We start from the raw sequence: 14,551 nt of genomic DNA, 5'->3' as shown, positions 1-14,551 counted from the left end.
TCCACCTCCCCAGTCCTGCTGTGAAGCTGCTGGGCCCATTGCCAAGGGCAGACCCTCCATCTTCTTCCAAACGCTCCAAAATGCTCCATACCCAGCCCTGCTCCATCAGCAGCCCAACCTCACCAGCCCTGACCCACGTCTCTGCCTGCCTGATGGCCTCTCGAAGCACCTCTGGGTCCTGCCCCATGGCTCACCCTCTCTTCTGCAGCCAGCATCCCTCCGCAGAGCCACTGCAGAAGCCTGGCACTGCAGCCTTTCCCAGTTGATCTGGCACTCGCAGTCTCCGCTCCTCACTGCTGCCGATGCACGGAGCAGAGTGGCTGTCCCAGTGCCTCCTCGCACACCACCACATACCATGGGAGCACCAGCAGACCCGAGCTGCCACGCAGCAGGCGAGGGACATTACCCCAGGACCTGGTGTCCCACATGCTGTGCGAGGCCCAGTGATCGCTGCCTGCATGCTTGTAACCCACACTATCCAGCTGCACGCACAACTTGCACACAGAAACTCCCTGTACAGGCTCACCTCCCTGTATGTACGCAAATCCTCTGTCACCAGCAGAGCTGGATCATCACTCCTTCCAGCTGTGGCACTGAGCATCGCATGAAGCCCAGGGCACAGCACTGAGACCAGACAGGGGACAGACCCACAGCAGCCACCTCTGAACAGTCCCACACATGGCCACAGCCCAGGGCCTCTTACCTACAGGCTGGTCCCGAGCTGCAGCCAGCGTCCATCAGGGAAATCAATTATCTGGCATCTTTCTGTAACACTGGAGAGTATTCCAGGTGCTGTGGCCTGCATTGCTGTATGCTCAGCAGTTGTGCTTGAAAAGGGGATTGAGAACAGCTGCCTGCCAACAGAGCCACCCACCAGCCACGCGCACAGAGCAGAGGAGCACAGCCATGCCAGTGGCAACATGGGGAGGAAGTGGGACACTGGGGTGCTGCTGGAGGGGGGCTCTGGAGCTGGTCTTTGGACCACATAGGGTGTGCAGCATGAGGCCGGACCCAGCTGCAGGAGGGCTGGGACTGCCCTGGGGGCTGTTTGTACAGACACCACAGGCCTAAGACAGCCAGCCCAGCGTCAGCCCTGCACTGGGAGGGGGGCTGCAGCCAGCCCCCAGGACCAAGCTGGTGGGAGGCACAGCAAGTGAAGGGAGAGCAAAGGGGTTCCTTGCTCAGGCCTAGCTCAGTGCCACCACATTAGTGTGTGACAACAGCCAGCAAGGCTGTGCCTGTCCCGGCCACCTGTAGCACCCCTGAGAAAAGGTCTCTGGGTTGCTCACACCAGCCAGAGGCTCCCAACCACCTGCCAGTGCCCAGCCCAGAGCTGGGGTCAGGAAGGGACCACAGCCTCCAGTCTGGCACTTCGAGCTCATTTAATGGGGAGACTCCAAGTGAGATCCCCCCAACAGCACCCCACCATCAGCTTTCCAAGTACAACCAAACCTCCAGCTCAGGGTCCAAACCTTGCAGCAGCCAGAAATTCTCTATAGCAAAACCCAGAGAAGCTCCAGCTCTAGAAATCCTTAAAATTACCCAAGAAATCACCACATCCTAGATCCTCTAGCGTCACAGCACAGTGGCCAGCCCAGCCCACGCACTACAGCCCCACAGCCCTGCCTGGGATGTTTCTCATTGCACAGGAATGCTCCTTTACCCATCAGAAACAGCTCTTTTGGCTAGTGGAGGGGCTGACCCTGGGTCCCCAGTGCCAGGATGCCAGTTCCTCACTGTGTTCTTCTGGGGGGAGAGGGGCCCAGGGCTGCCGTGCACTGTCCCACAACCCACCGCCAAGCCCTAGGACTCACCCCAGACCCTCTTGCTGTGTTGTGACTTTTTAGGACCCCAGGCCCTAGGCACAGGCTGTGCCATTTTCAGGCACCAAGTGACATCCATTGTTATTTCCTCAGACCCAGCCCTGCACGCCTCTGTTTCAGTGGTCTCAAGTGTTGTACAGGGCCAGGCCTGGGGCCCACAAGCATGGGCTGGAGCCCCCCCCCCAGCCCCCACTGGGCTGCCTCAGCAAACTGAGGGGAACTTCTCATTGTCTCGTTTTTCCGTGTGATGAAATATAGCTGAGTGAGCCAGTGCCAAAGCAACACGCGTGCATCTTCTTCCTCCTCCCCCCCCCCGGCCCACTCGCCTCCTCCCCAGTCCCCTCCAGTGCGACTGGTGGGGGGAAACCAGCCCAAACACAGGGACTGGAAGTGGGGCTGAACGTGAACATGGGGTGGGGTGAGACTGGGGAAGTATCGGGGTGATTTACACCAACAGAACAACCCTTCCCAAGGAAAGCTGTGCAAGGTGATGCCCAACACCGTTACCACCAGGCTAGACCAAAAGAGCTGTTGCCGGCTCAAAGTCACTCACTGCTGCAGGTCCCTCCTGATGGCAGGGGCAACACTGCCTGCTGTAGTTGAGCCTGCCGGGTGTGCATGCACCCAGGAGACCCACACGCTAAGAGCGCTTTTGGGGTGCAGCTCTGCTGCCCAGCACAGAGGCTGGAGTGCCCTTTGCCGCATCCACAGCGGCGTTTCTCCCCAGCGGGCCCTGGGCAGATGGAGAGCAGGAGCAGTTGAGGGCAGGAGACGGGCTGGTTGTGTTACAGAAAAATCTTTTATTGAGTTCAGGAGGCCGAGAACTTTCTCAGCGTGATGACGACCAAGGCCACAAGCACAGACGTACCCAGGAGGGAGGCGATGACAATGGCACCGATAGCTCCGGGCCCCAGTGAGCCTGCAGGGACAGAGAACAAGGTGGTGTGAGGTTGGCAGGGCCAGTGGGTCCCAGATGCGAAGGGCTATGGGGATCACCCCCACACCCAGCATGTCCCCAGGCATCGGGCCACACTCCTGCCCCAGAGGTCCCTGCATTGGCCATAGTGGCCCTGGTCCCATGTCCCCACACAGCCAAGGTGTGGTCCTGTGCCCCAGTGGCATCAAGCCCTTGGGCAGGGGGCTGGAGCCAGCCATTGCCTCCCCTTCACCAGCTCCTGGTGACAAGGACAGCTGCCACAAAGTTGGTCTTTGGTGCTCAGGCTTTCCTGTTAAACACCTGCACCCAGAGAGTTGCTTTGCTTGTTGCAGAACCACATCACAGCAGGTGTTTGCTGTAGGTAGAAGCCAGGAAAGGTGCTCACATTCCCTGTTTAAAGAACTTTAGGCATGCTCTTGCCCTGGAGAGCCATGCCTGCGCTCGGGGCACTTTCTGCAGGTAACTGCTATGATGGGTCAGACCCAGGGCAGGAAGAAAGGCCTCAGCAGCTGCTGTGGGGCTGGCAAGCACTCCACAGAGGAGGCTTTTCGGCAGGGAAGTTTCCCTGAGCAGGCGATACAGGCAGTCTTCCCCCCCTGCAGCAGTGTGGGCTGGGGACAGGCCACCTCTGGCAGCTCAAATGCCTCCTGGGAGGCAATAGACCCATAAAGAGCAAATCCACAGTGAGGATGTCCCGAGCCGCTGCAGGAGCAACCCACTGGCAGCCCATCACGCAGTCACATACCGTCCCCGGCATCCAGCCGGTGCAGGTGAGTTGTGTCCTCGGGCTCCAGCTCGGAAGTGTACGGGGGGAAGGCAGTGGCATCTGAGAGCTGGGCTGTGGTGGTGGCAGCATCGAAGGGGCCAGCTCCAGAGGGCAGCTCGGATGGCTCGTTCCAGAGGGTGGGGACTGGGCCCTGCGGGTACTCTGCTGGGAGACAAGCACCCACGGTCACTCAGGGGCGTGGGTGGCCCCAGCCAGGCTGCTGGTGACAGCAGGAGCTCAGCAGGTCCCTGGGCTCCAGCCGCCTGCTGAGTGTGCCAGGATAGATGGACAGTGACCCGAGGGCTGAGAAACCCAGTGGGGCAGAGCCCACCTCTGGGAGGGCACCACCTCCACAGAACACCAACACCCAGAGCAGCCGAAGGCAATGCCCGTGCCCCGGGGTGAAACCACACTGCCATAGGCTTTTGTGGCAACCTGGTGTACATACAGCACCCAGGGGATGACAGGGAGATCCCCACAACCATGCCACCTCTGCTTGTGCAAAAACAGGCCCCGCATGAATATCCACAGCCAGTTTGCTCATGGATGCCCATGGGACTGGCCTAGGAGGGGCTGTGACATTCCTGAAAAAGGCAGAGACCACCCAGCCACCTGTGCTGGCCAAATTCACAGCATCTCAGGGCCTTTCTGTCCTGCACCACCAACCTATGCAGCATAGGATGCCAGAGGCGCTGCCACTGTGCAGGATACCGCTCCCCCAGACAGGAGCCCCAGAGCCTCAACTTCCCTCTGCCCCAGCTCCACGCCATGCCAGGGAGATGAAAGCTGGGCCGGGCTCTGTTTGATGTTACCATTCACCTCCTGTTATTTCTTCCCCCTGTGGGGTCAGGGACCAAACCAGAGAGCCCTGCCTGTCTGTGTGTGGCTCAGCTGAGCACTGTCAATGCCCAGCTTGTTCAGGTGAGCCTTATGGGAGCAGGAGACATTCCACAGCTCCCTGCTGAAACCGCCGGGAATGTTACACTGGGATGGGGAAAAAAGGAGGGGGAGGAAAACGAACAGCATCCAGCACCAGGGCCCACCTGAACTGACACAGAGGTTATCAAGGCCAGGAACAAGGCATCAGAGGAACTGGAGCAAGCAGCCTGGGCTCCCTGGGGGAAGGCACAGAGGCATCCCCAGGCACCCCAGCTCTGGCACAGTGTCTCTCAGTGTACCAGGGGCACTCAAATACTTGTCCCAGGCTCTCCCTGGCCCAGCATGAGAGGTGGCAGCGCATCAGCCCCAGCTTTAAGTAACCGGAGCCCTCCTTACCTCCCACAGGCAGCCAGCACTTTGTGGGAGGAGAGTGAGCTGAGGAATCAACACTAATGGGCTCCACCACACTTTGTTCTCCTATAGGAGCCCTGCATCAAAAGGAACAGGAGGACCAACACCAAAACACTCACCTCTGCTGCCTGTACAAACCCACTGATAGGACTTACTGCAGGGCTCACATCAAAGAGTAGCTTCCACCATCCCTGAAGCTATTTGAGGCTGCCTGCAGATGCAGGAACACACTAGGGTTCTAGACTAGTTTTGAAAGTCCTTTCTACAGCCACAAAAGCTACAGGATTTTCAGCAAGACAGCTGCCAGGTTCAAGTCTGGCCCAATAAGCAATGAGAGACACAAATTAGCCCCCGGTTTGAGGCCTGTGCCAGTTAAGCCAGGCAGCAACACCAGCCTGCTCTGGCTGGCTGACCCACCCTGGGGAGAAGCTGGGAGTCACCGTGAATACCATATCCTCGCCCGCTTGGTACATCTGTGGTCACTGCATCAGAGGCAGCATCTCACATCCCCAGTATGAGCACACAAGAGGTTTGTGCTCCACGAGGGCTCCCCAGAAACACCTGAGCCCTTTGCAGGGCCCTTCCCAACCTGTCCTGCAAAACCAACCAGCAGAGCTGGAGACTCACATCCCATGCAGAGGCTCTTCCAGAAAGTGCCATTTCCAGTGGACCTCTCTTCTATAAATCCTGTGGTTTAGCTACCAGAGGACAGATCAGGAGGAAATACAGAATTTAGTGGGTAAATGTAGTTAGAATGACAGGGAAAGGAACCAAGCAGAGCCAGAGCCATTTAGTTCGCAATGGTGGCATTAGGTAGCTCTTGGTTCAGGCACAGACCAAACGTACGTAATGCTTTTGAAGCCCTGGTTCCAGGCTGCTCTCGCAAGTGGAGAAACTCTGCACAGAAGAGCTACACTCCAGCTACAACCTTCTTGACTGTGTCAACACCACCGGGGCCAGCACCAACACTGCAGCCGTTCCCATCTGGCAAGAGAATACCACGCTGGGAGGACGCCATTGTTGCATTTCCCAGGAATGTTTTTCTCTCCAAAGCCAAAAGAGCTGGGCATACCCCTCGCATCTGACCAGGGGAAAGGCATTAGCTCAGATGATCTGTAACAGACACAGGCACCAACTCCCCATTCTCAAAAGGGAGAGGAGGAGCACTACTCCTTCCAACTGTAATGCAAAAGCTCTTTTTCTAACCAGACCCACAGGTCCCAGATAGTCTCTCCTGTCGCCGGGTGCATCTAATTCCTGAAAAATTTATTGCAGCTCTCTTTAAGCAGGGCACAGAGCTTATTTTTGATAGCCAAGTAAAGAGGAAACTGTCTAATCTGTTTATGATCTCAGTGATTTTTAAGACCTGGATAGAGTCCTGGATGGCTGCTGGATATGTATTTTGTTAATGCCCCTCATCTGATTAAAACATGCTTTCAGTTCACCTTCACAGAAAGGACAGAGTGTGCTAAACATGCATTTTCTGTCCTGAGTTCTTGTGGTTTTACCTTAACGGTGCATCAACCAAGGGAAACACAACTCCTTTCAGTCAGGTCTAGTGCCTCACTAACAGGAGTTGTCAGCTCAGAAGCAGCAGCAGTCGTGCACGTGCATGAAGTGAAATACCTGCATCTGAACATCACCAAGAGCCAGGGCTTACTGCTGGGTCTCCTTTTTGGTTCTTGCACCTCAATGCTGCTACAGCAGATGCCGAGAGCCCTGCAGCAGGCACACGGCGTGGGGGAACACAACACCAAATGCAAGCACCATCCCCAGAGTTTGCTCTGTCCAGAGCAAACTGCTGCAGCCTGGGAGAGCGCCTGTTTGTAACCAGCACTTTTCTTTCCAAGACTCACCTTTGATTTTCCCTCCTAAACTAACAGCTTGTGTCCTCACATGCCTCCATTCCTGCCTGTTTGAGAAGCCCAACCACCCATCCAACCATCCCCCCACATCCAGCAGGTTTCTTTAACAATGGGGAAGTCACACCTGCTCCCTTCCACAGGGCTGCCACTGGCTGAGAGCAGCAGATCTCTACCATAGCAGCATTAAATGCCACACTCCCATTTCAGTCCTCTGATAAAAGCAAGAAAGGCAAGGGAGAAGGACACAGTGTGTGTTAGGCACCAAAGCCCAACACACACACACTATTAATAAGGTTTCACATGTCTAAGTGGGACATGAGGGTGACTGGAATATGACCGGACAGGCTCTAAGTACAGGCATGGGACTTGATTCAGGAGGTTCAGTTCTCTGCTCTGCTGCCAACATTTTGTGTGGCCACCGCAAGTCCCTCTCCCTCCTGAGCTCAGTTCCTCTGTGCGCAAACAGGAGACTGGGGCTCTAAATACAATCTACAAGAAAAGCAGCACCAGAGCAGCCAGGCCTGCCCACCTGCAGTTACTGTCACCCTGACTGCGACAAGGAGGATGCGGTCTATGTGCCTGAACAAATGCTCAAGTCACAGCTCCAGATCTGGTGGCAGTCCTTCACAGGGAAAGGGCAAGTCTCACAGGACCTCCATGGCTTTGGGGCAGGGCACAGCATTTTTTACTTTTGCAAAAACCCCAAACGCATTGCAATCTCAAGTGAGGGGGTACAGTCAAGGGTTGGAAACCAAATATCAAAGGCAAGGTAGCACATGGTTTTCCTGTTCACCCAAGAACTTCATGGAAATAAAGAACTACCGAGAAACATGTTCAAAACACACTGTCCATCACAAGACCAGATGTTTAACATCTGGGTGAGAGCCATGCATTAGCTGTGGTGGCATCAGCCTTTGGACCAGTCCTATCTCTAGGAAAACCCACCTGGTGCACTTGCATGGTTTGTTTGCCCTGGAGCAACTTGGCAGGGGCAGCAGGCAGGCACACAGAAGGGCTACCAGGCTGCTGACACACATGGGTAACCCCAGCGCTGCTGAGGCTTTGTGCCTTGGCACCGGGTGCTCTGAAGGGAGAGAAACCTTGACCCCATGGCAAAAACGAGCTCTCCCCCAGCATTAACCCTGTCTCAGCACTAGAGCACAGACCCAGGGCAACTGTTGCTTCACAGGCTACAAGTGAAATCCACTTGGTAAAACCAGAACTTGGGAGCACTTAAGAGAAAGACTTGGAATAATCTTAGTTATCAGGGGTTTACTGAGCAGAGATGGAGCCTGGGAAAAAGGAACTAAAAGTATTCCAGTGTTTTGCAACAGGCCAGGTGGAAGATAGCTCCTCTTTCTTCCCGTATGTTGACACTACAGATTGCCTTATTTTAGGGAAATATCTATACTGCATTGTGTCTTCTCCCTCTCTCCAGCACAGGTTAGTTACAACTGAGGCCAGGAAAAGGGAAGAAATTATCCAGTTACTACACCATAAAGAAATACACCATGAGTTTTCTGAATGATGCAGGGATCCAGCAGGACTTGAGCTACATGGGCTGCAGTGAGATCTAGAAGGGATGACGCCAAAGGGAACTTGACGAAACTGCTATTTCCGTGCTCAATGAGAAGAAAGCGGGGTGACCTGCCAAGCATAGTGACATGGTAGCCAGTGCCCCAGATACTCGGTGGCTGAAAGATAAGACTGGAAAAGTCTCCACAAGTGACAACTCTTGAGGAAACCGATAAAATCTGACAGATCCTTCAAGATACAACCGAACAACAAAAACCTCCCCCCAGCAGACTGCAAGACCTCAAGGCAGGCAGATGTGGCCGCCTAACGCATTCATCCCTGGAGAGGACTCACCCATGACCAATACTCTTCCTTGTACAAGCTGGTTTCAGCACCTCATCGTCCTCACTCTCCACCTGCAACCCAGTAACCTTAGTCGGGAGCAGATACTAGTGTCAGTAATTTATAAGGAGTGTTGGTGCAGAGCAAGGCTGAGTAATGGACTACAAAGAGCTGCTGTAAGTCTGGACAGACCTGTTGGAACAACCGCATTTTTTTTTAAGAAATTTGCCTGACAAAACCTATTTACTACTTCTCACATTCTAGTACTTAACTTTAAAAACTTCCTAATAATCTTTTGCTCTCCTACTGTTGAGAATGAAGACACACTACAGAAAGATGTCCTTGGACAAGGTCTTCTCCTGTACATTTTCCTTCTGCACAACATCTCCTGCTCTGCTGCTTTTTTCTCCTGTATGCATTTTGATGTACTACTGCAGTATAACATATTTCCACATTAGCTGAAAACAATTAAATTCATGAGCTCACATCAGAGTTTAGATACCAAATATACATGACTCAGAAGCCAAGGCCTTGCAAAGGCTTTTTACTAACTTCCACTTCACTTGGAGCTCTGAATCCATTCTATGAATTGAAACTGGTTTTGCTGATAGAAAAAAATAAAAATCAACAATTCACAAACCTCCTGTGCTCTAGGCCTACGTGCCACCTGGGTTTGGAGAAAGCAACAGTGGAGAAGATTTGGGTGTGCAGAAAGTCCTTGAAGTGGCTCTGTCTCCTGTTGCACCAAGAGGACGTGGACAAAGAGGGTTAAAGACTTGGTCGGTTGTTTGCCCATCTTTGACAAATGCGATATTGGAAAAAGCTCAGTAACTCGGAGGAGAAATTCATGCTGTCTGCAGTTGCAGAGCTCTGACCACGCCATCCAGGAAAGCAGACTGGCTGGGCAAGAAGCCAGATCAAGGTACACAACCCACCAGCACCCCTAAAGTGCTCTGACTGCTACACCCAGATGGGAACCTCAGCTGCCAGTGAGGTCCTTCACGTCTCGCTGAACCCCTGAGCGCTTAAGAGTCTTTTGGCACTAGGTAGCTGAGACCCCACTGTGATAAAATTAAATCCAACGAGGAAGGGAAGACTCATTCTGGACCTTGGGTCTGCATGGCTGGCATCAGCTGCAGCCCTCTCCAAGGAAGACTCCGCTTCTGCCCACCGTGAAGGGCTTTGCTACGCAAAGTACGAGGTGCCGAGATGGGAGGGCAGGGGCTGGGTGAACTCTTGAGGCCAGCAACGGGCTGTCCAGCCCTAGGTAGCCACAGCGGGCACAGGGCCAGGGCAGGGATGAAAAGAGGCCTTCATAGGGAGCACAAAGGGCAGCCTGTGATGTGCGAGCGCCAGGAGCTTGAGTGTGGAGCAGCACAGAGCACTGTGGTTCTGATGAATGTTAAACAAACTTGTTTACAGAAAGGCAGGGCTGCATGTGTATGCACAGAGAGCAGAGGGCTGTCTGTGTGCCCTTCCCTTCTTTGTCTGCACAAGGCAGGAAATTTCCTTTTCTAATGGGGTGAAAAGCAGAAAAAATTCCACTATGCACTGAAAGCCCCTGTATTGCGGGTAGGTAACTCTCCACTCCAAATGCAGCAGAAAACCATTCTGCTCCAGGGATGACTTACCATACAGGCTGGTTCCCTCATGTCCCGCTTTGGGGTAGCAGAGAAGAACAAACTTCTTAGAGACCTCAAGCCTCTAAAATGCCACAGAGGAAGCACAGAGCCTCTCCTATGCCCCCGGACCCAAACGTTGCATTCATCAGTACAAAGCTCGTCAAGAGCTACTGGCCTCGCTGCATGAGTGCGACTCACCCAGTACAGGAATCAAGTGAACTTGGAGTATTTCACAGGAGCAAAGTGACACAGGGAGACAGCAACAGATACAAACCATAGCTGCAATGCTGACCCAAGAGCAAGTATACAGGAAAGCTGGCAAGGCAGGGGGCAGAGCAAATGTGCATCAAATAGTGGAAACTTAAAATAGCATAAAGGAAATCCTAGCTCAGAGAGGGAGCAGATTAAATTTTCACTGGAAATGAATCACTTTCTGTAGAAGAGTGAAATACTGTTAGCAGTTAAGAAAAGACCTTACCTGGTTTAGGGGAAGAGCACTGCCACGGCTTCTGGGAGCATGAGCAAGCTACAAACTGAAACTATGCTTAAGCAATTTATGTTCCACTACACAAAAATCAAAGCTCAGGGTTTGAGAAGGAAAACATCCACTTTTTAGTGCTTGTTTCTTCGCTACTTTAAAGGTTTCCCAGCAAGGTGGTGTTCTACGAGGGGAGGACCTGTGGGGGAAATGCCAGCTACAGTAATCCTGTTCTTGCACCCACAGATGTTCCAGCTAGGCACTGTGATAAACTCCCCTACCCATGTGAAAGCTCCTTTACAAAAAAATAATTTCATTGGCTAGACAGCTAGCCAGGATCCCCCTGCTAGGCAAGATGCTCAGAACAAACTGGGAGGGAACTGCAATCCAGCCTTGCGCCAGGTCTTGGAAGGAAAGACGGGAATTCAGGAAAACAAGCACTGTGCTTCTGCCCGTTATCTTGGGCCTGAGCCATCCCTTCAGCCTTGCCTCTGCTTAAAGGCTTTAAGGGAAGCAGCTCCCCATAGAAGTTCCCACCCGTATGTACACTCAGAGCCCATCTATGGAGTCAGTTTGGAAGCCAGTTGTTCTTCATTTGTAAAACCCCCCTCAGACCAGCCAGCCCTTGAAACTGGCTCTGCCCTTGGCTCCCCTCAGCCAGCACAGCCATGCTAAAGGCAAGAGCAGGTAAGCCTGCAATTACTAGCCATCTCCTTAAAAAACAGCACCTCACAGAATAGGTGTCTCACCTATTCCTACTCCAATCACCTCAATGAACTAGAGTCAGAGCCACATACCTTCCCAGCACTGCTGTCTGCCTCAGCACACCCAGCTCTGGGCAAACTCAGCTTAGATGCACACCTCTGCTTTTGACAGAGCTAAATGTTTCCATAGACATATTTCTACTTAGAGCAGCTGTTGTGAAGTGCTCTGCTGTAGCAGAATGCATAGAAGGAACCAGAAACTGGCATGCAGGCTTTAGCCAGAGTTTCTTTTCACAATTGTAACCTCTTCCTACCATTACAAGCTGACAGATAGCCTGTCCCATCAGCTGCTGAGACCACTCCATCTAGTGTTGACCCATCTGTTTACTGATCTACTGCCACTAATGGTCACGTAGGTGCTACTGCTGTTCTGCTTAGGAAAAACTATGGAGAATATATTCTTACTCACCACCAGCCACTGATGCCAAAGCTAGTTTCCATTAATCAATTATAATTTAATACTTACAGACCTTTTTTAGGGGAGGGAAAGGAGAGAGAAGCAGGTTAGTAAAAGATCTCCCATACTTTTGGGCTTTAAATGCAAACAAAGCTGCTTACCTGCCAGCACAGCAGGGACCAGGATGCCGCACAGCGTTAGCAGGACCAGGCGAAGGACTCTGTGGTAGGGCATGGCTTCCCTCAGGAAAAGCATTGGCAGGAATTCTTAAAATTCTTCAAAGTATGAAACAACTTGGAAATTTCACTGGTATAATAAAAATTTTGTCCAGTCAGGTAAAAAAAAAAATTCCTTTACAACAGCAAGTGGAAAGAGAGAGTGCAAAGCCCAGCAGAGACTCACTCACTCTGACTTCTAGAGCACACCTCCTCCTGAAAGCAGCTCCACCCTCTAAAATTTGTGCCTAAAACCCCATAGGCAGCCAAGCCGTTAGGCATCCGTCACCCTGCCAGGCCAACACACACAAGCAGTTGTTGGTGAGCCCTTCACAGAGGACACAGGGATGCTCCTGGATTGCTTTCCCTCCAGCCGGCCACCTCATGACATGGGAAATAACACAGGACCCATTGGGGCAGGTAACCCCAAAACCGAGCAGACCACTCGAGGGCTTTTCTCTCTTCAGCATGCAGGGCGGCGGTGGTCTTTCCAGGGTGGGTGCAGCAAAGAACAAGGGCCTCAATCTTTGGAGGCTAAAATGCTCTGAAACTGAGCCAGAGCAGCTCCGTGGCATCCTTGTTTTCTGGGCATAATACTTACAGAGGTGAACCAGGAGCCATGTGTGGTCTCTGCTGGCAGAACTGCCTGTCCAAATCTGGTTAAGTCTTCCAGGAGAGTCACCTTTGTCAGGCAAGACCAGCATCCTCCTCAGATCTGAACTGCACAGACACTACTACCTCCTCCCGCCACCCTCTGCCACTCTGTCCCTCCCCTCCAAGTGGGCTTGTGGAAAGTTCACAGCAGAGAAAACTGAGGTTTGTTTCAAATCACATTTGCACTGATAGAGACTTGGGAAAGGATGAACTGTATAAAAAGGGGAACACTCCAGCTTATCATCAGAGGACAGAAGAATGTCACCAGAATTTTTTTAAGTTGATATGAGGATGAAATACTTCACAGTTTCCGTTCAGAAAAACATGTAATAAAGTACATAAACACCCCCAATGTCAGTTCTTTATGCTCTGAAAATATGACACAAGTAGTTTTGTCTTAAATTTCAGAATCAGATTTTTCTGCTACAAGATCTCTTTGCTTTTTGGCTTTCTCTGACAGGCAGCCAGATAGAGTTCAGGTGTCCTTTTAAACCATTCTGCTTGCTGCAGTTCTTTGCAAAAGTGCCTGGCTGCGAGGGGAAGCAGGAAAAACAAAGAGGAGTGACTGCTGTCCCTGCAGCAAAATGACAAGTTAGGAAGTAACCTGGTGAAATGTGCTCAAAAGAAACCTCAGACATCTCTAGCATCAAATTCAACATCGTCAGTCAAACTTGGATCAGAGCCCTGTTAGCTTTCCAGGTTCACGTTCCATCTGAAAAGGAGCTGGAAGTGCAAAAATATATAACCAGCAGCAGATACAAAGCTGTAGCTCCTATTTTTCCCATCCCTACTGATCCAAATGACATTTGCTACAGAAAGAGGCCCTGTTTGTCACAGAATGTTACAGGGCAGTCACCTGAGCATACAATCTGAACGTGCCAGCGTCTTACCTTTGTACGAAATACAGAAGCCAGAATATTAAAATATTACAAACAAGATCTTCCCCACAGGTCTTATCTACAAACTCTCAGAAGTGGACCAAGGTCCTCAGGGGTTTGACAAATTATTGCACATTTTCCCTGCTTGCATTTCTGTGCTTTCATTTAGCAATCCATGAACTGTTCCTTTCCTGTTCCCCGGCTGAGCTGAAAATTAACAGGCTTTTGCCTATTTGTTACACAGTATAGAGTAGTCCAAAATTGGCTTGTAGAAATTAGATCATACCATTAAAAAACAGAAAGAACTTATGAACCAGACACCTTATATACACACACACAAAAAAAGAAGATATTAAAACAAAGTCAAATTATCAGCCTAAACATGCACTGTTCTCTCCAAGACATTTCCTAAACATAATGCAAAGTTACTGTGTAAATTGGGTCTTAGCATAATGACTTCACATTCTTTGTGGTTATGTAAATGGTAGACAGACATTTATCATTATCTTTTACTGGGATTTTTCACACAAAACCAAGCAGCAAGTAGAAAAAAAGGAAAATAAGATTTTGTCTAAAGGGAAGCCTACCGGGTGTCCATGTAGACTTTACACTGGGGGGAGAAATAAACCCTCTCATTTAGGGAAGGGAATTGGAATGGTTGGGGTGGTTACTGACTGGCAAAAAAAGGCTCCATGGCTGAGTGTTTGTATTAACAGAAAACTAACCGTGGTTTGATCTCTCCTGCATAAACCTCACAAGCGTGAACGCACATGTTTCTGTACAGGGGGGTGCAATTAAAGCTTTCTTGTCAGTTTTCCAATCTCAACTTACTGGTGTTTATTTGAAGTCTAAAATTATCAAGGAGAAAAAACCCACCGGTATTCCTCACCAGGGAAGAAATAAAGCAGCAGTTGTTCCACATCCTGTGTATTTGCTTGTTGTTTCTTGATGAAAACTGATGCGAGTCGAGTTTTGGGTCAGTTTTAGCACCAGGAATTATCTCAA

General features: G+C 51.3%; 1 protein-coding gene across 1 annotated transcript; it reads right to left on the bottom strand.

Moving 5' to 3' along the window:
* Window positions 1-2,632: 2,632 nt before the first annotated feature.
* Window positions 2,633-14,501, bottom strand: LOC104832160 (chromosome unknown open reading frame, human C2orf82). The gene is made up of 3 exons (XM_010568158.1): window positions 11,961-14,501; window positions 3,506-3,691; window positions 2,633-2,742 (listed from the first exon to the last, which is right to left on the bottom strand). The coding sequence occupies exons 1-3, from the start codon at window positions 12,052-12,054 to the stop codon at window positions 2,633-2,635; spliced, it is 390 nt and encodes a 129-aa protein (XP_010566460.1). The 5' UTR covers window positions 12,055-14,501.
* Window positions 14,502-14,551: the final 50 nt, after the last annotated feature.

Source organism: Haliaeetus leucocephalus, unplaced genomic scaffold, assembly GCF_000737465.1.
Source record: "Haliaeetus leucocephalus isolate CR32 unplaced genomic scaffold, Haliaeetus_leucocephalus-4.0 Scaffold240, whole genome shotgun sequence".
Lineage (NCBI taxonomy): Eukaryota > Metazoa > Chordata > Aves > Accipitriformes > Accipitridae > Haliaeetus > Haliaeetus leucocephalus.
The sequence above is the reverse complement of the archived record's forward strand: the minus strand, read 5'-3'. Positions and strand labels throughout refer to the sequence as shown.

What these genes read in the sequence shown, in the direction of transcription:
- LOC104832160 (XM_010568158.1), bottom strand. Translation starts at nt 12,054, where the DNA reads ATGCTTTTCCTGAGGGAAGCCATGCCCTACCACAGAGTCCTTCGCCTG. An exon ending in GGTCCCTGCTGTGCTGGCAG is followed by an intron (nt 3,692 to 11,960) that starts GTAAGCAGCTTT and finishes CTTGTCTCCCAG; the next exon opens with CAGAGTACCCGCAGGGCCCA. An exon ending in CCGGCTGGATGCCGGGGACG is followed by an intron (nt 2,743 to 3,505) that starts GTATGTGACTGC and finishes CTGTCCCTGCAG; the next exon opens with GCTCACTGGGGCCCGGAGCT.